General features: G+C 45.1%; 1 protein-coding gene across 1 annotated transcript in view; it reads right to left on the reverse strand.

Annotated features, from left to right (window-relative positions):
• KLHL20 (kelch like family member 20) overlaps positions 1–26844 on the reverse strand; it is a 36878-nt gene that overhangs the window by 5913 nt on the left and 4121 nt on the right. The window contains exons 3-11 of the mRNA XM_024553325.3: positions 20003–20576; positions 15542–15700; positions 14693–14787; positions 12239–12354; positions 10190–10373; positions 9154–9297; positions 4201–4334; positions 3124–3332; positions 1380–1486 (exon numbers count right to left, since the gene is read on the reverse strand). Coding sequence (XP_024409093.1) covers positions 1380–1486; positions 3124–3332; positions 4201–4334; positions 9154–9297; positions 10190–10373; positions 12239–12354; positions 14693–14787; positions 15542–15700; positions 20003–20576 — 1722 coding nt within the window. The remainder of the gene's footprint in view (positions 1–1379; positions 1487–3123; positions 3333–4200; positions 4335–9153; positions 9298–10189; positions 10374–12238; positions 12355–14692; positions 14788–15541; positions 15701–20002; positions 20577–26844) is intronic.

Below are 26844 nucleotides of genomic sequence, written 5' to 3' on the forward strand. Positions count from 1 at the left end.
ATGAAATGTAGAAGCAAAAAGTGCTACAGTGTCATTAGTCTGTCGTTATTGTGACCACTGAGCCATACAGAGCCATGAGAGAGAAGCAGAGTCCAAAGAATGTCTCCTAAATATATGTAGAAGTTCTGGCTTTCCCAGAGATGAAGACGATAAAAAGAACACAGTAAATTCATTCGCTGAATCTCAACCTGATGGAAAATCCGAGTGGGGAGTCGCAGGCTCAGCATTAGGGAACGGACACTGAGAGCACAGCAGGGACCGACTCTGAGACTGGCCCCTTTGGCGAGGTGACTGACACAGACCTCACCGGACCCGTCACGGTTGTGAGCAGTCGTCCAGGATGCTGCCTCAGGGCTCACGTCCAGGCCGTGGCTGTGGGTGATGTGGTTGCGGGGGGGTGGGGGGGACAGCTACCCTAGATTTGATTAGGCAAATAAGCCCAGTTTATTGCGAAACACCCCAGATTGCGTGGAAGGTAAAACTGTTTGCTCAGAAGGCCAGTATTTAGAATTGACTACAGATATAAAGTGCATTGAACTCACAGTATTGATATTTTATGTTAAGTTTGAGAATATTTGACATTTTAAGTTTTTATAATGTTTAAGAAACATTGGCATATTAAAGCATCTATCCGATTAGTTTGTGAATCAAGCGTAAAATATGTGATTGATTTTTAAGTTTAGAGGCTTAAGAGAATTTTGCTAAGTTTGTAAAAGTGACTGAATATTTAGAATAAATGCACGGTCACCTGATTACGTGAATTTATAAGAACCATTTAAGTACTTAGCAGGGACTTGTTAGACAATCAAAGATTTAAAGGCCAAGTAAAATTAAACTGATATAGCTTAACATAATTAACTCTCTTAAGTAAGATGTAGCCTCCACCTAAAAGTGATTTTAAATTTACTAGACTTTAAAATAGAATAGTTTAAAGTAGATTTTAAAGGCTCAAGGTAAAATACTGGTTTTAAAATGAAGTCAAATATTTTTAAAAGCAGCTGAAATGTGTGTCCCGGGGCACAGGGCACCCACAGGGGCACCAGAAGCCGCAGCACTGATAGACTGAGAGCGGAGATCTGGGCTAACTCGCGCTGGGTCACCAGCTTGGTGAGAAAAGCCGTTTTGCTTCTCGGTGCCTTAGTGTCCTCGGCTAAATGTGATGCGTACAGAGAGGAGATTTTTTTTCCTGTTCCTGCCATTTCTAATTCTGAAACTGAACAGTTACCAAAGAGAATTTTGTAACATGTTAGCCACTTGAAAGCAATAAGCCCAAGGAAGCTGTCACATCTGGGAACTTCAGCCCCTGCAGAGAACTGCAGGGGGCAGTGCCGCGTGCTGACCAAGAGGCGGGGTGATCCGCAGCAAAGCCGAAAGCTCACCTCCATGTATTGGCATCAGGGTCGAAAACTTCGATGGTCTTTAAGTACGTGGTGCCGTCAAAACCTCCTACAGCCATGAGCTGTCCGTTCACCACGGCCAGGCCGACCTATAGGACCAAACACAGTGGCTGCTGAAGAAACGGACCCCTGGGGACAGGTGGCATGGTTTCTAGACAACTCTCTCTAACAAAAGACAATTCTTCATGGCCTTACCTCCGGTTTACTTGATTTGTTTGCTTTACTGGATTATTTAATAGATTTTTGTCTGTGTTACAGAGGGAAAAGCAAAAATCTATTAAATTATGGGAACTATCAAATTATATATTCAATTAGAATATTTACAAAGTTGACAACATGTATTTACTAAATTTTAGGAAAAGCATTCACTGGGAGTAAACAAGAACCTCCAACCTGCTTTTTCACTTCTTCTGGTATTTACCTGTTTTAACCCACTATCTAAATTGCCATGAAAAGTAATTTTAAAACACAGATCTAACCATGCGGTCAGTCTCTAGAAACTTTCCAGGACTTCCTGCCACCTAAGCATGAGTCTGAGTCGTTTTCATGTCACCGAGGTCCTCCAGAAACCCACGCGAGCCTGTGGGTGGCGCCACCCCGCGCACCTGGACTGCAGCAGCAACACTGGGTGGATTCCTAGTCCCAGACGAGGCTGCACAGTTTTCTCATCTCCGTACTTGTGCACATGTTGTCACCTGGCTGGTGTTTTCTTCCCCTCTTCTAGAAAATCTCACTCTCCTTTCGTGACCTAGCCTAGGTGCTACTTTCTCTGATAAGTCTCTTCACTGCCCCAAAAGCATTAAGGATATTCTCCCATGTTCTCCTTTAATTAATGCACAAGCCGCTACTCTAGGATTTGTTTTTTGTCATTAGCTGTGAACATTTTCTTCACTGAAATGGGAGCTCCTCGAGGATAGTATCGTACTGTCCTCAGTTTTGCTTTCCCAGCACACAGAGAGCACTTAGTAAATATTCACGAAATGAGTGAAAATATAATCAACAGATTGAGCAGTGAAAACAGCAGGGATGCAACTAAGAGCCTGTATCAAAGAGCCCCAGCTACGGGATGCCCTGACTTGTGATGCCCGGCACTGGTGCCCCGACGTGTGCAAACCAGGACTGCCTCCCTTTATCCGCAGGTTTGGGAGCCTTCAGCTACTGCTGGTTCTCCCCTCGTGGTCCTCCACGGGTGGACTCCTGCCAGGATCTGGTTTGTGGGTTACATCTCCCTCGGAGCCAACGTCTCAGGGTGGGTGAAGTCTAGAACAGGACACAGGCCTGCCCCTTCGGGCCTGTGCTATATATAGATGGGATGGCCTCCAGCCGGCTTGTGGAGACTGGTGGCGGGGCCGGGCGTGTTTCTTCCTGAACATTCGTACTGTTCAGGTGCGCCGGTGCCTTGGAATATCACCTAGAAATGTTAGGTAGGAATACTCAGCTCTAACAGATACAGATGAACACGGCTGAAGTTAGTCGGTGGCAGCTAAGACAGGGAGATGCCTTTCAGAGAGTTCTCTAATTAAAGGTATGATCAAATGTAAGATATTTAACTACTTGGTAACAGCAATCGAGATTTCCCCAGTACAAAAGTAACAGAGCCTGTTTTGCCTAAGCAGTGCACCTCCTCACGGTCCCAGTGTATTCTATTTTACAGATCAGGGCGCTCCTCCTGCACAGCCCTCTCGTGGTGCTGGATTTTCACAGATTTCCATAGCTGGGCACTTACTCCGCTGCGGCGGGATGTCATAGCCACCACCGGAGACCACTGGTTAGTCCTGGGGTTGTACCTCTCGGCACTGCTAAGCTCTGTAGTGTCGTCTCTGCCCCCTACGGCATAGATCATGTCCTGATACACCGCACAGCCTAGGTGTTTCCTCCGGGTCCCCATGGGTGCTATGGTGTGCCACCTGTTTTCCTGAGGATTGTAGCGCTCCACTGCAGGGAAAAGAAAACCAGTGAGTGGCCATCAGCCACTTCCTCTCACCTCTAGTTTTCTTCGCAGCCTCTGCAACGATGCGGTAACGCATTCTCGTTATGTGCTTTGACCTTGCTTCCGAGCAGGACTCGTGTACCTTTGGACGGCACCACCACGCTCTCACCAGGGCGTGGTTTCTTCCAGGTGTGGTGTGGGAAAAGGGCTGCGCTGGGTCGGGGTTCCGAGTTCCAGTTCTGCCTAGGACGCGTTAGCTGGGGGACTTGGGGCCTCAGTCTCTTATCTTTAAATGGGGGTTAGAGTATACGGCCTGTAAGCACCATTTTATTCTAATAACTTATTGTCAGAATCAGACTGCTTTGTACGCCTTGTCTACATTCCCGCTGCATTCTGAGCCACTGACGAGAAAGATTTGGCAGTGAATCTGACCGGGGGCCACACCGACAAATCTCAGGTGGAGACATCTATGATCTCTACATAGAAAGGATTAATACATAAACCTGCTGGTAGCTATGTTTTTATTTGTTCCCAGATTACAATACGGGAGGTTTTGTTTTTGTTTTTTGTTTCCTAAGGAGAGAAGCCGAGGGGAGGGAAATAAGACTATTAAGAAAATATTTATTTTGTTCATTAAACATTCCCAACAGCTTGGAAAGCAGAGGGAGAAGGCAAGATTGTGTGGATACACTAGCGGACTGGCTGCCTAGGAGCGGGGGGCGAGTGAAGAGCTGCACTCTCTCTAAGAGGGAAGATAATGTCCCCGGTAAATGACAAGGTAAGCTGGACTTCATTACACTTTTCGTAGGGGGAACTCTCCTGAGGAAATTGTGTTGCTCTGGGGGAACCATACGGACTGTGGAAGGGACTGACCTGTGTTGAGTGGAGATGTGCCATCAGAGCCACCTACGGCATACAAAAAGCCTCCTAACACGGCCACGGCCACGCCTAGTCTCCGCGTGCTCATGGAAGCCACTCGGGTCCACTTGTTCTCCTTTGGGTCGTACCTGCCGTGAGAGAAACCACAGATCGCACACGTGTTTGTAGTACGTGAAGCCCTTTCCACGAGCGTGAAATCACACCGCAGATGCTAAGGACACAGACGTGCTATGGTCAAATGCACCGAGAGCAGCTAACACATGGACCTAGTTAGGGAAAAAACCTCGCAGAGTCTGTGCCTGTGTCAGGTGTGAGCTGCTCTGTACTCTGACCTCTGCTGCCGTGGCCAGTGCCCTGAAAGCAACTCTCCTTCTGCGCCAGGCTGGCTCTCCGTTGCACTCCGCCGAAAGGGAGGCCTGGACAGTGGGTCCCGAGGGGAAAGGACCCTGTCATTGTCGTCTCAGCGACGGCCCTCCATTCTGTACCTGCGATTTCCATTTCTGGCCCTCTCTGGCACTGTCAAAACGAGCTCCTCAGGTTTGAGTGCCAGTGTCCCAGTAGTCTACCGCTGTGAAACGAATCCCCTGAAACTCGAGGGCTTAAAAGAGTCCTTTCCTTAGCTCATGTGTCCACAGGGAAGGGCTCCCCAGGGAAGCTGGGGCTCCAGTGTCTCAGGTGGTTGCTGGGGCTGGAAAGACAGGGTGCTGGGGCAGTGGGACTGGCTAGGTACCTCTCCCTGTGGCCTCCCTGTGCTTCCTCCCAGCAGGGCACCCTCCCACAGCTCAAAAGTGAGAGCTTCTGCGTGAGTGCCCAAGAGATCCAGCCTCAGAAATCGTGTAGCGCTGCCTTCTCCCTACTTGTAAGCCGGCCCCACCTTTCGGGAACAAGAGGGTCCAAGTCAGGCCGTATGAAGAGCATGTGAGGTGGCATGCACTACTGTAACCACCTTTGGAAAATACCACCTTCCCAAGCCAGCCAGGCAGAGACCCCTGCGTTGAGTGTACATCCCAGCTGCTCCGGGCACCCTCTCCTGAAGCGCTGATGGGCCTTGCTCTGTGGGCCCCTCCTCCACACGTCTGGGCCCCACCACCGCTGACCTCTCTCCTCGGTCTCCCCAGCCCTGGGCTCCATGGTTACCTTCACTGGGCTCTTCTCACGTTCTTGCCAGCCCTTCAATATCTGCTGGCTAAGTTTTTAATATCGAATATTTAATGTGGTACAGTTTCTATTTTCTTTCCTGGAGACTAATCGGTAAATCACTAGTGTTAATAAATAAGTATGACAAATTATTTAGAGTATGTGCTGAGCACTTTATTTTATTACAAAGGTGGGAAATTCTGTTAGTTTATTAGTAAGTACCATGTGGCTAACTACATTAATATTATGGGAAATATAAAGTAGACAATACTAAAAAATGATAGCCCGTGATCTTAGGAAACAAGTGAGGGAGACAGAGCACATTCTTTTTTAAAACAAAATCTTTAAAAAATTTTATTTATTAATGTTGAGAGAGAGAGGGAGAGCAGGAAAGGGAGAGAGGGAGAGACAGAGAAACAGCGATCTGTTGTCCCACTTATTTATGCATTCACGGGTTGATTCTTGTATGTGCCCCGTCAGGGGACTGAACCTGCCACCTTGGTGTTCTAACTGACTTAGCCACTCAAACAGGGCTTTAAAAAAAATCTTTATCTTTAAAAAAAATTGGGGAAGATTGGTATATAAAATTATTTAAGATTCAAGTACAAAACATTATAATTTAACATCTGTATACACTACAAAACGATCCCCACCAAAAGTCTAGTTACTGTCCATCACCATACACTTGACCCCCTCCACCCGCTTGCCCACCCCCAACCTGCTTCCCCTCTGGTACCCACTAATCTGTTCTTCCTATCTATGAGTCTGTTTTTGCTTTGTTTTGCTTGCTTTATATTTTTAGATTCCACATATCAGTGAAATCAGATGGTAGTTGTGTTTCTTTGACTTATGTCACTGAGCATAACACCCTCAAGGTCCATCCACGTTGTCGCAGGTGGTGAGATTTCATTCTTTTTCGTGACTGAGCAGTGCTCCGCGGTACGCCTGCACCGCCTCATCTTTACCTGCTCATTTCCTGGGGGACACCTAGGTAGTTCCATGTCTTGGCTGTTGTGAATAATGTTGCATGAACGTAAGGGTGCGTATATCTTTTCAAATTAGTGTTTTTGTATTCCGTGGGTAAATACCCAGAAGAGGAACTGCTGGATCATATGGTAGTTCTAGTCTTAATTTTTTGAGGAAACTCCATATTGTTTTCCATAGTGCCCGAGGGCTCCCTTTTCTCCACATCCTCACCTGTCCTCCTTATTTGCTGATTTACTGATGGCAGCCATTCCGACAGCTGTGAGGTGGTATCTCACTGTGGTTTTAACTTGCGTCTCTCTGAGGATTAGTTGTATGAGTTCTTCGGGTGGGGCAAAAGTAGGTTTACAGTTGTGTACGTGAAACGTAGAGCTTATCTTGTATTATTATTTATAAATTATCGCATGATTTTTCATACAAACAACTATAAACCTACTTTTGCCCCATCTATATTTTGGAAACTAACTCCTTGTTGAATGTATGATTTGCAAATATCTTCTGCCATTCAGTAAGTTGCCTTTTCATTTTGGCAATGGATTCTTTTGCCATGCAAAAGCTTTTTAGTTTGATGTAGTTCTACTCGTTCATTTTTGCTTGTTTCTCTTATCTTTGGAGTCAGATTCACAAAAATACACTTCTAATTCTGGCTCGTGTAGCGTCTTTATATCTTACATCATTTGCCTAACATCTTTTTAGCACTTTTGAAATAGTTGATTACATTTTGATCTGTTCTCTAGGTGTGTCTTCCTGCTGTTTTCACTGTCTACAGAGATGTTATTCTGCTGCTGCTTCTTACTTTTTTTTTCAGATTTTATTTTTAGACAGAGGGGAAGGGAGGGAAAAGGAGAGGGAGAGAAACATCCATGTGTGGTTGCCTCTCGTGCACCTGCTACTGGGGGCCCACAACCCAGGCATGCGCCCTGACCAGGAATCGAACCAGCAGCCCTTTGGTTCACAGGCCAGCACTCAATCCACTGAGCCACACCAGCCAGGGCACTTCTTACATTCACTTTATATCGGATCTAACCTCAATACTTTGCTGTTGCTAATTTTTATATAGAATGAGTTTTCCTGAACTTTTGGAAGGGGTGGGTGAGTGGTTTGTGATAATTTTTCTAACTTCATGAAGCTCCCTCTTGTTTTTCATGTAGCATTAAAAAAGTTCCCTGGTTGCCTCTTGAGACGTATTGGCTTTACTCACTGCCCCTCTTTTGATCTTGGCCTTCTCTTTTCATTTTATCTGTTGTCCTTATCCTGCTTGATTTTGACTCCACACCCAGAAGTGTGCACTCTGTCCTGGAAGGTCATTCTGACTGGGTCTCAGCTGGGGTCATTCTGCCCCCCCCACCCCCCCCACCCCCCCCGCTCCCCAGACATCTGGCAAATCTAGAGATGGCTGGGTTGCCACATGAAGCATGTGCTACAGGCACTTGGTGGGTAGAGGCCAAGGGTTCTGTTAAACATCCTGCAACGCACAGGACAGCCCAGGACACCAAGGCGTTATCTGCCCCAAAATGTCAGTAGTGCTGAGGCTGAGAAAGCCCCTTCTAAGTCCTTGTCCTTCAGATTGTATTGAGGGTCCTGTGCCTTGCTCTCTATGGGGAACGAGCAAAGCCCTTCTTCGTTGCAGCTGTTCATAATTTTCCTCTTACGCTACTTAGTAAATACCTGTCAGCTCTCGGGGGGGTTTCTGCACTTACATCTGTCAGGCTTCTGACTGCGTCTCTGTTTCTCCTCCACAGACAAGCACATCACTACCGGTAGTTTGTCTTTGCCCATTTGGTTTTTGGGGTTCATGGATACACCTTTCCCCTACTTTATTTTAATTGTCCATAGGGCTTTTTAAAATTGTGGTAAATATACATACAGTTTACTATTGTAACCACTTTTAAGTGTTGAGAACAGTCACATTACCATGCAAACAAGTTCCATCACTTGTCCACACATTTTTAGCTTGGCTATCTATTGCTTTATTTATTTTTATGTGGGAATTTGGAGAGATTAGAAAATTATGCTGTTGCTATCGTATCTTTGCAGAATCCTCCTACAGAGTTTTGAAAGTGGAGAAATAAGTTTCTTGACAGACAGGTAAAAGGGAACTAGAATAGCTTTAAGAGTTACCTGCAACTTTATCTCCATTTGAGACAGAGTGAAACTCTTCAACTCAAACATGGCAACCCAACTAGGGAAAGCAACTTCAGGAATTCTGGAGCCCTGAGCATCTCTTTCTTAAGAAGCGAGGAGGAGAGATGGTGCGCTCCTGCCAGCAATCTCAGCATGTGAGACTCCAAAATCTAATTTCTAGGGTGGAATGGCAAAAACTGATGGGCACAACACTGGGGACAGAATCTATTTCCCTGAAGTTAACTGATTTGTGAAAGTATAAAGGAACCCTCGGCAGCTCACCCACATTTCCCTAAGGTCACCTGGAGTCTTTACAAGACTTGGAGTCTGTGCTGGACAAAGGACGGGTACTGCAGTCCTCACCTCTCTGGGAGAAGTCTGGGTGGGCTTCCACTGCGTGCACTCTGAGTGCCGGGGAGGAAGTCAGAGCAGACCCCAGAAGCGGGGGGCTTGATCCTACACATGGAGTGCATTTAAGGTATGATTCCAATGCTTTACTGTTAGTCCCAATCAGTGTAACATAGAGTTTAAAATTCAGGTTATATCTTTCCGCATCCTAGACTTCAAGATCAACTGAAAACATTTTCCTTAAAGCCCATGGGGAATCTACTACATGATGGATCCCCTAGTGTCCTAACTTGTTTCTTTTAAAGAGCTTCCTGTATGCTATTAAACAATGGAAAATGACTGGGAAAAACTCACCTCTCAACAATGTTGAGACAAGACACGCCGTCCTGGCCTCCGACAGCGTAGAGAAAGCCTCCGAGCACTGCCACGCCCACACTTGTCCTGCACGTGCTCGTGGGAGCCACGTCACTGCTCCACTGGTTGGTCTTGGGGTCATACCTGCCGAGAACACCAAGACCAGAGTTTGCTTTACACAAATAAAGCACGGCCGCGTTTACCTATTCGCTGACATATGATATATGTATGATCTGCCCCTAAATGTGACTGGTTAATAACTAAAGCGTATGAAAGTCTAATTTATGTTTTTATTTTTATATTCATTTTTACTTAAAGAAGTTACATATAAATACAATTTTTTAAAGATTTTACTTAGTTATTTTTAGAGAGAGGGTAAGGGAGAGAGAGGGAGAGAAACATTAGTGTGTGGTTGCGTCTCGCACACCCACAACTGGGGACCTGGCCTGCAACCCAGCACGTGCCCTGACCGGGAATCAAACTGGCGACCTTTAGGTTTGCAGGACGATGCCCAACCCACTGAGCTACAACTGAGCTACACCAGTCAAAAAAAATCTTTTTTTGAAAAAATTTTCAGAATGTTATATATAAAAGTAAAGTTCCCTTTGAGTTACACTTGATTTCTGGTCTTTTCCCATTTTCGTGTACATCCTATAAGACTTGTCAGTAAAATACTTTTAAATGGTATATACCTATCCACATATATATTCTTTATGTGCAAGTATGTTTTCTTTACATAAATGATACCACTCAGTAGGCATGAAAGAGGACAGCATGTCCAAGGACCAGCAAGAAATTTAGTGGGTCTGCAGTAGCGTGTCCGTGTTGAGGGCGCACTGGTGCCCAGGGAAGGCAGACTGGAAAAGCAGGTGGAGGTCAGCTCACAAAGGACTCGTGTGTGACGCTAAGTGGTCTAGGCCACCAACTAGTGCCACAGAGGCAGCACTAAAGCAGCAAGTCCTCTCTGTTCCCTAAGTAACGTCCCCAATGGAACTGTGAATAGCAGAGAAGAAAGGTTAAAACCGACCTTACTCACCTTTCAACGCTATTGAGATAGGAGGATCCGTCGTGGCCGCCGACTGCGTATAGCAGGTCATCGAGAACACTGACCCCGACCCCACATCGCCGTTTGCTCATGGAAGCTACCATTCGCCATTCGTTGGTCTGCGGGTCATAGCGTTCTACACTGGATATGGCATCTCCACTGCACCAGCCGCCGACTGGGGCAACAACAGACACGGTCAGGAGAACGCCCGCCCTAAAGCAGCGAGTGTGTATTCACTGCTAACCTTACACTGAGACCTAATGCTAGGACTCACCGACTGTCTCTAGAAGATCAAAACATGCTGACTTTTACTTACTCCCCTGGGGTTGCTACATTTTAATATTCTACATAAGTTAGTATTAGGTCCATTTACCAAGAAGGGCAAGGATACCAATCCAAGTCAGACTGGGAGTTACTGTGACATTTAATGACTAAAACCGTGAATTCAGTTAGAAAACGGGGGCTTGACCGTTACCTCTACTAACCTATGTGATCTTGACAAAATCCTGCACACTACCAATTTGTAAAGTGAGGAATGAAAATCTTAAAGTGAAACAACATACATGAAACTGCTTTCTAAGGCATAAAACATGACATAAATATCATGTGTAATTAAGAACCAAAAGAAGCACCCTAATTCATAAGTCTGCTCTTTCTGTGTTTACTCTGTTAGGGGAGAATGATTTTGACTCTTATGACCTCTTACTAGGTCCTCCTGTATCTAAAAATAACACGAAAGTTCTTATGATTTATGTTACAAAGTATTTTGCTTTCTGTTTAAACTGTAGCCTGTACTGAATTCTATAATATCCAACATAACACTTAAATCAGAAAAGGTTCTGAAGAGGGAACATTTTTCACACGTGTCACTCGGAGTAATGAGCTCAAACAGTTCCGTAAAGCCTCGCTGAGGGAGCCCTGAGCAAACGTGTGGCTGCGGCAGACACAGCGTTACTCTGTCAGGCCGTCCAAGCAGGCGCCGGATTCTGGAGCTTAAAAAGGGAAGTCCAAGGATACTTAAACCTCGAAACATTTGGAAACTACTGTTTTCTAGGGGATCTCAGTAACTTTCTGTGCTAGACTAAAACAGGAATGTGTCTAACCTTCTAGATGGATTTGAAAATTCATTCTTTCTTCAAACTTCAATGTACTGTATACATTTTATTTTATTATGGTACATTTAAATCAGGATATTCAACTAATACTATATGTTCCTTTTCAGCAATATTTTTCCTTAAGTGCACTGGTTTCTTAAAGACCTATGTTTTTCTTTGGTAGCAAAGAATACTGTTTATGAACTGATATTAATTTGATTTGGAACCGTGTAATCCAATAACAAGCTGGTTTTAATGGCTTCCATTATTAAATTGTGCCTGAGTTTAATGATTAGGCTATTCGATTTGTCACAAATGCTCGTAACTCTCACATTTGCAGCCAGATCATATTTTGGAATTTAAGATGTTTTCTCTGATACTGAAACTGGCATATGTCCTAGGACACAATTCAAATGAACACACACAAAACTCCCTGTCAGTTAGTTATTAACTGAGTATCCTGATTTCAATGAAACCTGATGTTCTTTTTCCCTTAACTGTGGTGGGTGGAGGGCAACTTCTCACTGGCTTTCCTCAGGATCCACACATTCAGGGCAGGTAACAGGAGCCAACGGCACAGCAGGTTGCCTTGGGCTCGGCCCAGCGCAGTCAAGCTGGGGCGGAGTGTACCTGGTTAACGTAAGACGCTGAGTCTGATGGTTTCAGGTGCTTGTGGGGTACTTGCACACTGGACTGTAAATGAGTGCACACGACTCAATTACAGAACACCCGCTGCAGTGCGTTTTCAGTTGACACCAAACAGAGCACCGTTCTGGACAATACTGGTGTGGGGTCACGAGTTAAGAGTCAAGCTCCATAACGATTTGCGTGTTTCTTGTGACAGTGGACACACAGCACAGCTGTCCGAAGGACCACTCACATGACAGTCCCTCGTGTGGGCAGGTGCAGCTTAGTCACACGCAGTACAGTACAGTAAGACCCAAACCTGCAAACAGCACTTCTCCACATCGGATAGGCTTCCGCGGTCGTGTCCGTGGTCCTTGCATCAGCGGTCGTTCTTGGGGCAACAGGAGATAGTTTTTAGCCTCGTCTACCAGGTCTCTGTGGAGAAAATTCTGCCTTTATTCTGAATGTCTCCATAACACTCTTAGTCCCACCCAGTACGGTTCGGCAATGTGTACACCGGCAAAGGGGAGCAAGCAGGGGTCAGACTGAATCACGAACGCCAGCCCATTTTAGAGTCACAGTGTGACAGCAGGGATGCCAGTCACACTGGGAGTCATGGACTGATCGGTATGCCCATCGTGGCTTCATATCTTAGTGCAGATCTGGCCTGAAACTCAACATGCTTGGGGCCAATGATAACTTGGGGGAAACTAAAAAAATTACCACTCGATGAGCAGCCCCCAAAGTTTTGCTTTCTCATTTATTTTATTAGATTCTGCAGGTTATAGATATATTTCTCATGCATTTTATTAGATTCTGGCAAAGCAGCACATCAGCCATGCACTTGATGTTTGCTAGATTAAAGTAATAAAACTAGGTCAAAAATTGGATGGCTAAAAAGAAACACTCTTCCACCATTTAATACTGATGTGCTGTCTGGTACTGTCGGGCTGGCTTACTCTCAACAAGTCTGCTGGGGATGAACAAAACTTTTTCTGTCTATTAAGGTATTTTATGAGAAGGCCCTAGTAATATACCTGTTAAATACAATGCCAACTACTTCTGTTCGAACTCACAGAAGTCCTTTGCATGAGGCAGTGCCTGACCACTGCATCCGTTACCCTGTTCTCTCTCAACTCTGGAAGCACTTGCTAAATTATACTGTATTTTCACTTCTCTAGTTATTTTATGTTACAAAGAGCAATTTTTTTCTGCTGGACCAGTCCCCAGGCATAACCCAATAATGCACTTCCAATATGTGGCTTTGCTAGGCCCTTTCTGAGTTTATTTATCTTAAAAACAAAAACAAACCAAAACCAAAAAAAAAAAAACCCCAAAACAAAAACCAAAAAACCCCCAAGCTGATGACAAAGAGCCTTTTGTAGTTCCCCAGCATTAAAAACAAAGACTGTGATCTCCTAATGGCTGGTCTTTAACTGAGTTGTTCAGGGGTTCCTAAAAAGAGGACTGTAGAGCAGACACTCGGCAAGCTGATCCACATTAATAGTAACACCACCACTTACAGCATGTGCGGTATGGAACTAGCTCACTAACCCCTGCCGGAGCCCTATGAAACAGGTACTGTTACATCCCAACTTTAAAGTCCAACAAACTGTAGCAGAAAGAGGCTACAGTAACTTGCCTAAGGTCACACAGCCAATAATGGTGAGGTCAGAATATCAGGAAGGGGCTTCTTTAACTAACAAGGGACTTCGTTAAGCACCTTTACTTCCTGCCCCAGAATCAGGGCGATCTGATTTCCGCTTCGTGCAGGAGGGGCACCTTTGTGCTGTTTCCTCAGATTTCAGCTCCACGACTCCTGTGGCCTTCCCTCTGGTACTGTAAGTGTCTGGGGGGAAACTGCCACTGGTCTGTTTCTTAAATTTAAAAGACAGACATCTAAAGCCCCTCTAACACTGTTAGACAGACTTCAGATTATAGAAGAAATGCAGTGAACCTACGTGTCCTTCCTCTGTCCGGGCCCCTGCCTGAGCACATGCTTGCTCGGTCATTAAGGCAGATCCAAAGGTCAGTCAGTGTAGCTGAAGGAGTTCTAAGTACTGACTTGCTCTTTCATTTTTGTATCTGGCCCGAGCTAGGAAAAAATGGTTAAAAAAACCGTATGGTTTCACATTTGAACCCACATCTTTAAAGCCTATCAAACTGGGGAGAGTGACTGACTAAATTTTACAGAGTATACAGGACGTAATGTATACATTACAGAGACAGCCCAACCAAGTAGGTGCTTTGTTTGTTTGCTTTGTAAATACAGCAACTGGTGTTTCTTCCCATCAGTAAACATTGTGGCACTCTAGTGGGAACCCTTCCACAGCCACGTTAGGAGTGTGGCAGATCTCTAACTTCGTCCACAGTCTCCGAAAGCAAGGCCAGTCCTGTTCCCTAATGGGGCGTGTGATGGAATGACAAGGTGCCCCGGCCATACTTTTTGACAGAATCAATAGCATTATGTAATTTATCTCAAGAACAAGTATATTAGCAGAGCACTGCCTCTTCAAATTCAAGCTTGCAGTAAAATCTTAGAGACTACTTTATTGCCACTTCTACCCAATAAGCACCACACCTGAAAAACTAATGCGATGGAACACTGAAGTTCAGTCCCCTCTTCTTCCAGCTCCTCTTGACCCTGGCCCAGAAGAAAAGCCTGCTACATACCGCCTTGCTTTCGGCACTAGGAAACACAACATTTAGGAAGCAACAGAAACAAGGAAATTAGGAGAAAGTTGGAATGCTAGGCCGTTAGCTTTTCCCGTACCTGCATTCTTCATCACTCTTGATGAGGGGGTCCGAGCCCACAGTGCCCACCAGGAACTTGGGACTCAGCAAAGGCAGGCGGACGTGCTGCAGCACCTGCGAGAGAACGGACACTCTGAGAGGCTCACGCGCCCATCCGCCAGGCAATTCAGAGAACACCTAACCCTTGCTTCCTTGGCGTATTTTCAACTGCTTTGGGATCTAACTGAATTAATCTATTAATTGATCTAACTTTCTATAATGAATAGGGAGGGAAGGCATAAATACTAAACTAAATTTAAATGTACTCTAAGCACCAATTCAATTAGAATAATCAGAAAACAAAGCACACTAACAGTCACCTGAGATGCTACTTCAAGCTGTCAGCAACATTATGAGCGCTACTGTCGTTAGCTTATGTAACTGGGCTCTAATCTACAATCTAGAAGAATATCCTATTAAGTTGCTAAGGACTACAGTCATAATAATAAGAACATCGAACATTTCGTTTCGTGACCACATATGTCCCACGTCATCCCTTTGCTCTTCAAAGTGTCACGGGGTGTCCAAGCGGCAGGGAGGGAAGCGTGACAGTGGCCACCCTTGCTTCCTTTTGTTCCTTTTGAACTGTTTAGGCTCTGACCCGCGTTATAGCCCAAATCTGGAGCCGATGCAAAGTAGAGAGGAAGCAAGGGAGCAACAAGTTCTGAGTGATGAGAACTTATCTCCTTGGTTATTTGGAAACAGATGGTCTGTCTTGCAGTCTCATGTAAGGGACAGTAATATCTGTTTTCCCTTGTTTTCCTGCAAGTCGAATACATATTATCTCGTGCAGCACCACGCAGTTTCTGAGAGAAGCATTCCGTGATACCTGGGGTAGCTGAGGACGTCTCTCTTGGATGCTGTATTTGACCCAGGCCATCACTGCATTGAACACCTGTTCTTCACTGCGAACGTTTAGCTCATCGCTGGATATTATGTCAATGAGCTGATTGGCTGGGAGCAGCATGAACTCTTCACTTTCCATCACCTGTTCAAAGCGAGGTAAGAATAAAAGAAAAGACCTGTGATCATACTGAATTTATTGTCTCAATGTTGTCCTTAGGGATTAGGAGGCAAAGCGCTACTCCACAATACAGCTGAAGGTCAAAACAGTACCAGAGGAGGAAAAAGCTTAAAAAGGAAACAAAGGGCAGAGCGGTTTTTAGGACAATGAAACGATCACGTACGGGACTGCGATGGTGGATACATGTCCTTACGCCGCTGTCAAAACACGCAGAATGTACAACGACCCGAGAACCCTCACATCCACTACGGACTTTGGGCGATAATAACATGTCGGTTTAGGGTCATCAGTTGTGACGTAGGCACCCCTCTGGCACGGGAGGTTGGCATGGGGAGGTTGTGTGTGTGTGTATGTGTGTGCGTGTGGAGATGGGGTACAAAGAGACTCTGTACTTTCTGCTCAGTTTTGCTGTGAACCTGAAACTGCTCTAAAAAATAATGTTTATTTAAAAAGGAAACAAAGGAGAGTGTAGAGAACACAAAATTTAGGGCAAATAATAATTTGTGATTCAAGTAATTTAAGACAAATGACACCTATTTCCCCCTAAAATGAAGTATCAAAATAAAAGTTTATACTCAATGTTACTAAACTAACTATACCAGATTATAACCCCAGGAATACAAAGGCACGTAAAATTCAGGAGCAGCTTCCAGAGGAAGATGAATACTGACAGGGCGATATCTAGGGCAGAGACACAAAGGGGCCAGTTTAAAAAAAGAAGAGGGCTGTCAGCAATTTCACAAGCAAGAATGAAACGGTGAGGGGAGTCAGACCCAGGGAAACCTCTGAGGACTAGAGCACTCTGGTGTTTATCTATATACCGATCTCCCTGGTACATGCATGTGTATATATAAGTCTTCATACACTATAAACACACCAATAATTGATCTTTACCCAGGGCCAGGCAGCTGTCAGAACGGAGAGGAAATGACAAGGATATCACCTTGTTGCACACGCCAGCCACAAATCCAAGCGCTTATAGATCCTGCCGTGACTACGTGGCGTGGGGGGGGGCAGGAAGCGATGCGGGGCAGGGGTGCTCCCCACGTGGCCTGTCACCACGCCACAAGGGCTGCCCTCGAGTGCAGGAAGGGTGCGGCAAAGACCTCAAATTCCTACCGTGTGACCTCCGATGCAGGTGAGGTATTCTCTTGGGATGAGGTTATTTTCATGCTCATCAAAAAGTCAGAATATTTACCAGGATATGAGATAAGCCATAGCAATTTGAGTATTTGATTAAGAATGTTTTCCAAAGTACATAAGAAAAAAATGTATATCCCAAAATAAAACAGTTTAGGGCCATAAGGTCAGTTATAGTAGAAAATACTAATGGACACTTTAATTTTTATGGCAAAAGGTTTCAAATCATCTGAGAGAGAGACCTCCCAGGGTTCAGGAAGTAAAGCAGGTGACCTTTGATGTATAGCTGAGTTGCTTATGGGGCTGAGAAGCTAGAATGACCGCACTGTACTACTCTGTGGCAAGGCTGTCAGATCTAGCAAATACAAATATAGGACACAGGTATCCTGAACATTATTGTTGTTTACATGAAATTTAAATTTAACCGGACACCCTGTATTTTATCTGGCAACCCTATGTTGGGGGTGAGAAAGTCCAGAGCCAAATGTGGGGTCTATCTCCAAATCAAGGGTGCCGGCCGTCACAGGACACAGAATTTAAGCCACGGTGCATCCTGCGTTCCTGTTCATTTCTTCTCTCTCTGATTTCTTACTTAAGAGCAAGTGAGACAGCGTATATCTCTGTGGAGTGCCTTAACATTCGTCATGGATCTTATCAGAGCACAGTTTTCCCTCCAGCTCAGTGACTACAAACCAAATGTTACATTCCAATGACCACCAAGTTTAAGTTTCCAAGTGAGCCGCTCTACCGACAGCGGTGCCACTCACTGGCACCGTCGGACGGTGAGAGGAGGGAGTGTGCGTCAGAAAGTATGTGTTTGGCACTAAGGACAAAGAGCAAGAAGACGCTTGACAAACAAAGTATGGTTAAAATGTCACTTCTCCTTTCCACAAACAAGAAGATATTAATGATCTGCCACTCGGGCAAATCTGGCACTGAAGTCTACCCTTGAACCAGACAACCAGGTTAAGAAAATGACGACTTAAGTATCTGCTTTCTTAAACAGGAGTTGACTGAATTGTAAGCCCCACACTACTGTGGTAATTTGTTTCACAGATATAGGGTTATCTTGGTTTTGTTTCTTCTTGAGTCAGTTTTTGAAAATATATACATTTCCTCTTTCTTAAAATAATCCGCTCCTCTGCATTTTGTGGTCCCACGCTCCAGGCTTTCCTCTTCTGTTTATTCCCAGTTCCCTCTGCCAGCTGCTCTTTAGCCAACCACCCTTTAACGTTGGAAAGCCTTAGGGCTCTGTTCTTCGCTCTCCCCACTAGGTGATTTCATGGACATGGATTTTTTTGACCTTGTTTATGGTGCTTTTGTTATTAAAAAGTTTAAAATTTTTATGCAAATGTATCAATCTTTATTTTCATGGCTTCTGGATTCTATCCTGCCTAAAAAGGTTAAGCCGTAGCTTAATTACAGGACTTAATTACTTTGTTGATGACTCCTAAATTTTAATCTCCGCCTAATCTCTTTTCTAAGCTATGCAGACTCCAGTGGCCTGCTCAGTATCTCACCAGCATCTGGAACTGAAGGTGTCCAAGTTGAATCCCGTGGTGCAGCCACCTCACACAGCTGCCCCTCCAGCACACTTGCAGCACAAGTTCCCAGACATGGGACTGCTGCGTCGGCATTGCGCAGGCCGTGTGTAATTCTGACAGACACCGCCAACCTGCCTTTCCAAGGGGCTGCGCAGTGTACACTCACACTAGCAATGTGGCTATTTTCTCCATGGGCTTGTCGACAGGGTGTGCGGTCACACTTCCGGATATTTACAATCTGACAGATGAAAAACAGTACTTTGTGTAGTCTTAATCCACGTTCCAGTTGTTATGAACAAGCCTGAGCAGATTTTCATATATTTAAGGGCAATCTGAACTTGTTTACTGCTCCTTTTATTGGTCTAGGTTGCTGGCCAACGGGAGCCCTTGGTATATTAAGATTATTGCCTGTGATATACATTGTTAACATTTTGCCCCGGTGTGTCTTTGACTTATTATTGTTTTGTTTTTGCCATGCAGAAACTTTTTTATACAGTCACATCTATCACTATTTTCTTCTATGCTTTCTGGATTAGTCAATTAGGCCTTCTTTGCTTCGAGATTAGAAAGGAATTACTCCATGTTGTTAGATGTTTTCATGGTTTCATTTTGTATTTTTAAGTCTTTGATCCACTGGAGGTTACCCTGGTGAACAGAGGGTAATACTGAAGTGTAAAATGGACCAGGTCTTTCCTTCGCTCAAAACACTAATGGTTAAATTTCAAATTCTTAACATGGTCTGTTAACTCCAGTGCAGTCTGGCTCTGTTCCTTCTGTAAACTCATCATGGGACTCCCTCCCTTTTACTGGGTCTCACTAGCTTTGTTTCCAGTCCTCAGACAGTCCTGCTTCTTCTTGTCTCAGAATTTTGCACGAGCTGCTCAAGAACCAAAGTTACATCTCTGTAAGGCACTGTGGGGTCACCCAGGGCCGCATCTTCGGGGCGCCTGTGTCTGCACCGACAGATCTGTGCAAGGGTGTGGTCAGCGGCTGTCCTCCCTGCTGGACCACGAGCTCCTCGAAAACAGACACTGTGGGGGGCTTGTTCCCCACGATAGTAGCCTTTGTTCCTGAGCAAGTGGCTGGAACACAGTAGCTTTACAAATATTTATTAAATGAACGAATAAATGAAAGCTAACAGGTTTAATGAAAAATTCTCTTGATAATATCTAATTTCATTTTCTCTGATTAGTCGCCAAATAACCTCTGACCCATAATTTATCCTGTGGAATACTCTCCGTAATCAGGAGGGACACACTTCACATAAACGACTGGTGCCAGCTGTCCCACCAGACACATGTCTCCTTGTCAATTAGTAAACTGTACTCTGGCTTACAAATTAGCCTTTTGTGAATGTGACTAGGGGCAGCCAACCCCTAAACTTTAACTTTTAGTGATAAACACAAAACTGGCCTCTAAAATAAAAACCAGGCTAGTAATTTCTAACAACTTTTTTCTTTCATATTGTGAGTTAGAATCAGCAGTAAAAGCCCCCCCGAGCATGTGTGTGTTAGTTGTCAGAGTGAACCCACGTTGCTCCCCTGGCAAACACCCGAAGAATGCATTCAACCCCATAACTCACCTCTTGGAAGTTATGTTGAGTGAACTTGTCTGCTATCCGTAGCAGCTCACGGCATGAATGTGTGTCAGCAAAAGCCCGAATACCAAGGCAGTTAGAAGGGTCTAGCTGTCTCTTTAAGAACTCACAGCAGGCTTCCTGGATTTCTGCCAGCTGGAGGAGGCACGCAGCTGGGAGAAGGGTCTGGACATTGCCCTCCTCCACGGTTATCTGGGAGGTGTACGCAAAGTCAATCAGCAGCTCCATGGCCCTCTCGTCTATGTCTCGGATCACCACCTCTGTCTGCCGGCTCTCTGCCAATTCCCCTGTGAACATAGCTCGGAAGTAGGGGCTGCAGGCTGACAAAATGACCCGGTGGGCATATATCTTCTTGGCGCCCACCACTAGCACCACGTCGCACAGCTCCCGGTGCTTCCTCAGGAGGTTAATCACTTCCAAGGTTTGTCGAGGGTGCTTGTCTGAGATATAGGGCATGCGGGCAGGCTGGGGAACCCCTTCTGGCAGTTTGTTGGGGTCTCCAAGGGTGCAGCGGCTTGTTACATCCATTCCAGTCTCTCCTGGTCGAATGCTGGTACACCTGCAGGGAGGGCCGGGGAGAGGGAGGAGAAGACGGCAGTTTAATTAGAAGCTCACCCCTGCATGAAAAGTGTTCCTAAGTCAAGAGCCAGGGAAACCTGCAGGTAACAGAAAGACAGACCTAACCCCAAAGAGCTCCCTTTCTTAAGAATTCTAGAACTCACAAACTTCCTGGAAGCCCCTTGAGGAATGAATAGTGTTAGCCTCAAATCGGACCACTGTCACTGTGCACCCCTTAAAGTGAAGGGCAGTCCTTTCCCGTCTGGGCAGCGCTCAGGCTAGACGGGGCCCCACCTTCCACAACTGCCCGCGGCACGGTAACAAAAGCCTAGGAAAGACATTTCTAAATTATGATCTATGGACTTTAATTCCTTAATCCAGTTTAGTCAATATCTTGATATTTGTCATTTTCCTAAAATATATAAATGTTTACTTCTTATCACTGGGTGGTATTTTAAGTTGTTCTAAAGTTCAGCACAAAATCTATAAAATATAGCTCATGTTGCATGAAAAGATCAGCAGGAAAATAGGCCACGGTCCAAAAATTAACCTTATATTTATATAGTACTATATTTCTTTTATCCTAAGATGCCTAGTTTTCACAGTTTATACAGCCAATCGCAATAGTTCTAAACAAGTAAAAAACAACATAAATCACACGCGCAGGTTACAAGAAGTAGTAGTGTGTCACTGGGACGCTGCAGTAGCTGCTCGGGGCCAGGCATAACTCAGTGGACTCGAGTTTGTGAATGAGAGGAGGGCTCGGCGCAGGCCTCTGTGACACCGAAGAGTCCCGAGGTATCCATTACATGGGTAGTATGGGCCGTACTGCTAGCTAGTGAGAAAAGCTTTGCATACCTTTAAAACAATATTCACAATTCTAAAAGCTGTTATTAAATCAACTGCGTGTCTTACAAGCGAGGACATACAGTAAATAACCATACGTTTACACTACAAAGGCATGAACTTGAAAACTGAGAACACGGTCCTTCCTTTCTCCAACAGCAAGCTGTTTTTCCAAAGTACCTGTAAGTTCACTCTTTCTGTGCTTGGCCTCAGCTCAGAGGTGCTGTGTGTTCTCGAGTGCAAACTGTCCGTAATTCTGGACGTTTGGAGGAAACAGCACTGTATACACTTGACCAGTGGAAGGCCGAAGCATGACGCAGAACAGGTAAAGGGTAATTTTTGCCACCCACATGCAAGTACAATCAAGAAGGCTCTAGCCACTGCGCTCACTGGTGCCTCGTACATAGTGGATGCTGAGAGAATAAACCACACGGTTAACAGTGGTGCCATCAAGCTTTTAACAAACCCACCATTAAAGACAAGACCAGTTCAAAAAATCCCTGTTATAATATCGACTTGCACATGGAAGTTAAAGCATGTCTGTCACGACCTTAATAATGTACGTAAAGATGCTACTGTTGAAATCAATCAGATATGAGCTATTTGGTATTTCACTGAGGTACAATATGGAAGCTCATCTCTACATACTTGTTTCTTTAAAAAATATACCATAATATACCAAAAAAAAAGTACTGTTATTATTGTATTAGTGTAGGTTCTGACTTTAAGTAATGGGTAATTTCTATATCCTTCTAAACTGTGTGGTTAACAAACTTGGAAGGAATTCTCTTGAATGTGGCCATTCTCTAAAGTTCTGTCGTCTCTGCCCTCTATGGACATTCCTGGGACAGCTCATTTAACCTCACGGCTCCCATCCCCGTATACGGATGGCTCAAGGGTTACTATCTCCCATTTGGGTAACTTCTGAATTCACATCCACAGGACTGTCCCACCCTCACTCAAACTCAGTGTCTCTCTGTCTCTCTCTCAAGATTTCATTTAATTTTTGAGAGAGGGGAAGGGAGGGAGAAAAGGGAGAGAAACATCACTTGGCTGTGGGCCACACCAGCCCAGGTTCAAACACATGATTTCTCAGTGGTACATCTGAAACTGATCCCTTGATGCTCTTCCTTCCTCCAGCTGTGGCTTTCCTCTGGTCTTCCCCAGATCAGTAAAAGGCAACTTTATTCTTCCAGTTGCTCAGGCTAGAAATGTTGGAGCCCTTACTTCCCTTCCACACCTCAACCCAACCCATCAGCAGCTCCTATCATTCTACCTCCAAGTAATACCTAGAATCCAAGTATTTTTCTCCATCTCTACTAGACCCACCCTAATTCAGGGTATCCTTACCTTTTAAAATATTATAAAACCTCGTAAGTGGCCATCTTCCTTCCACATTTGCCAATTTATATTTTCTCTAAACATTTGTTTAGACCTTTTCATGACAAAAGGCAAGGTGAGGGCCCCCTGGGGTGATAAAGCCCATTAGAAGTGTCTGGTTCACAGTATTTTTAGATTTGCTTCGTTTTGAAATGGGAATAGACTTTGAATGTCAGCGGGAGGACTTGGCCTCTCAGCTCATCCGCGGCCATCAGGGCCCTATGTGAAGCCACGCCACACACTGAGCTGCCAAAGATGTGTGAGCACTTGGTCTTTAGCCTCTCTTCCGGAGGTGTCAGGGCTGTGACAAAGAGACCTAAACCGCTGGGTATAGTACCAGTAATTCCAAAGGGAGGAAGTTTTAGGGGCAGAAAAGGAGAATTATAACGGAAAGGGAAGGGAGGCTTGAAGATGGTGGCAGGTTGTGATCAAAAGAGAAAGACAGCAGGTGAGAGAACTTTATGGCCCCTCCATTGTCCCCAGACTTTCAGTAAAAGCCTGGGGTATGTATGGCAGCCATCCGGGAAGGTGAAGCAAGAGGCAGTGAGTGTGGAGCACTTCTAGAAAGAGCCTTGGCTGTGAAAGGAAGAGGCAGACAGTGCTATGTCTGCTTGAAGAGGTAAAGACTGGAAAATAACTATATACTGAGGGAGAAGTTTAAAACTGTAAGAGGTAGAGAATTTAAAAAATGAAGAAAAAAGAAAAAAGAAAAAAGAAAAAAAAATGTAACCAGAAAAAGAGAGAGTAGAAATGATGGTGTGAGGTCCTTGAAGAGTGGGAGTGTGTAGAGCCAAAACGGGGGGGCTGGATCTCAGACCGTGGACGTCAGAGGAGGGGTGCAGAGAGGTTCACACCGAATGGCCCCTTTTCTTTTCCCTGTGGAGTTGGCAGCGGGAGTGGCAGGTCATTTGGGGCCGGGGAGCAGAGCGGTAACAAGACCGTTAGAAGAACGAGCAAGGATGTGAACCAGCTACCTTGGGGGATGAGTAAGCGTGGACCCAGACTCAGAAATATTGGTGTCGGACAACGCTGTTGGCCAAATGACATTAAAGACTTTATGACAGCACGAATTCCCTGTGGCTGGTTTTATCCCGTGGTAATCACCAGCCCGAATCGCAGAATATAAATGTCTGCACTAATCCACAGCTGGGAAGAGCCACAGGCAAAAGAGGAAGCGAGTGACGGTGAGAAGATGGTTGAAGCGGTTGCGGAAGTGAACTCTGAAAACAGAAGGGGCCACGGCTGTTGATTTTGACAGAACAGATGCAGTGAGCATTCAAGAGACTATGGTCAGAAACCAATTTATTAGGACTTACGGTTTCAGAGAGAGTTTAACCGAGAAAAAGTAGAAATGAACGGTTGGCAGTGAGTGAAGGTGACAGCGACAGGAATTTAAGAAGTCAAGGAAACGCAGGCCAGGTAAACGGATGGGCCATTCCCATGGATGTTGGTATCGCCAAAAACGCCCGTGAGGAGAAGAATCAAATCACGGGCAGACAAGAAGCATACACCAAAGAACAAATCAAATAAATATCCATGTTCACCAAAGGAATATCACAACTTCGGTACCTCCCTAAGTAATCACCCAAAATGTGTGAGTCAATTCAAACGTCAGAGCGATCCTGTCACACACTCCTCAGCGCCTGTACTCCCAAGTGGGATTCCTAACCGAGGAACGTCATTTTCTGTAAGTGGCTAAGATAGTTTGAAATCAAGCACAATAAAAAGTTTAGAAAACATAGTCCCTGCTTCTAAAGCATTTATAATCAATTTTACCTTTCAGTCCAAAGACCTGCAGAATCTTTCCTTAGCTCAGAACTGTTTCCTGTTTAAATGAACATCACTCCTTTCATACTTCAAAAATTTTGTTTCAATATGGAAATTAACAGCCTGTTCTTTGAACAAAAGTTTCAGCTGATTTGACCCTCATTTAGAGCCCTAAACACACTTGAATAGAGAGCTAGCAGTTTGAGTATAGAAATCCTTAGAACAAATAACATCTCTTTTATTGTTAAGTGCCAGTTCTGCTTATTAGGAGGGGACCCACTAGACACTACCTCCCATCCCTAATTCCATAGCAGAAAGACAGGTGGGTAACTCTCAATCTGAAAATAGGACACAGATTCTTCAGCTTCGAGACATCTTACCACTGCTCCTTGGATAAAACGAGGGCCAGCATTGGGTGCCTTGGCCCAGCACGCAAGGCACAATGCAAGAGGCAGAGAATAAGGCCTCGCAAGCCAGCTGCTCTCCCTGGGTGTCAGGAAAGCGAAAGCCTTCCTCGGAGAGCCCTCAGCAACTTCCCCGACATCTTGTAACAGGGTGCAGCCAAGGTGGGGCCCCAAATAGGGATTTGTAATGGGGTCCAGAACTCAGGGTGTCCAAGAAATATTAGAAAAATAAAGAGGATGTCCTCACCCCCACAAGCCTGGGCTGAGGGATGGGACACAAGGAGCAGGGCCATCGAGAGTTGTTTTGAATAGCTACAGTTTTGCAGACAACCTCTAGAACGGTTGTTTAACATGTCTATAACCTTTAACTGGTTTCATAGGTATGTTAAATAGCTGTGTCCATGCTTTGAGCCAGGGGGATGGGAGTGACTTCAACCCAGGATGTAACTGGGAGGCAACTCCCCCTGGTTACAGAACCTTTATAAGAGCTTAGAGATGATTGGCTTCACACCACAGGGCCACACCTGACCGGACTTCCTATGGCAGCCCAGTAAAGCTGGAAAAATACAGGAATCCTGGCAGCTGTGGCCAATTGTGGGAGGAGTCGGAAATGGTGCAGCAGAGGAAGATTGGCGCTGGGATTTAAACCCAGGCTCGGCAGCCATGCGGCGTCTTTTTGGGACCATGCGGCTTGGGCAGAGGAGAACCACGGACTTCTGTTTCTTTTTCTGATACGGTACCCCAGACTGGGCAGAGGGGGAAGGAAGGACTGTGCGTTTGTGGGTATTCTAAAGGACTTCAGGATCTCAGTGAAGACATTAGGTTATTACGCTTAAGTTTGTATAACACTTTCAATAAATAATCCCTTTCCTTTTCACCAATCTCTGGCATTGAGAGACATCTTTCCCCGGTGGTGGGCAAGGAGAACCTAGTACGGGGTAGGAGACCCCTAGAGCACAAGAGTGGGTCCATTCAGTAATAGTGTATCATTCGCACCGCCCCCGCCCCCCCAGGTCTCTTCTGTAACAGTCTCACTGGCAGCTGTGTGACATGGCGATCCCAAAAGGCAAAGATGAAGTTATCGAGTGTCATATTTAACTTCCTTGTGTCTGTAGTAGAGGGAGGGAAGGAGGAGGGGTGCTGAGCAAGGAACAGCCTGATCAAGCAGCGTATCTTACATACAGTTTTTAAGTATACATTTTAGACTGACTAGAATAAACAGGAAATTCTAACAATATGAGATCTGAGTGGGATTTTTTTTTTTTTTTGGCCTTTTGAAGTTGAATTCAAGGAGAAGAGCTCATCTGATCTTCAGCATGAGTGAAAATTGATAAAACTCTAGATGCAAAAAAAGGACCTAAAGCTTCTTACTCATCTTGAATCTTTGTAGGATTTCATCTTAGGCTGTGCCGAAAGTACCCCTGGTACTCCCTAGGGTTCTGTCTTCAGCATCCTCCTTTTCTGTTCTACCCTCATTCACACCTATAACTTCTAGAACCTTCTGTGCACTGATGACTCACAATGTTTTAAAAATCTCCAACCCATACTGCCCTTCTTCCCCAGCCCCACATTCCAATCACATGCTGGCTGTCTCTACCTGGCTGTTTCCGAGGCATAATAAGTGTGTGAAGAGAATCTGGTTTTGCCTTACTGAAACCTGTTCCTCTTCCCACCTTTTTTTATCTCCTCAGGGCGGCACCTCGTTTCCCTAGCTGGAATGCTGTTTCCCAAACCCTTCTGATTTCACCGTTAAACTCCCAATCCCATCCTCTTCTCTCAATGCCCACTGCCATGGATCTGTTTCAGGGCCTCAGCGTTCATCTAAGCTACCACAACCCCTTTAAATTAGTTTTTTTGCCATCATTTCTTCCT

This window comes from Desmodus rotundus, chromosome 12 (genome assembly GCF_022682495.2).
Source record: "Desmodus rotundus isolate HL8 chromosome 12, HLdesRot8A.1, whole genome shotgun sequence".
NCBI lineage: Eukaryota > Metazoa > Chordata > Mammalia > Chiroptera > Phyllostomidae > Desmodus > Desmodus rotundus.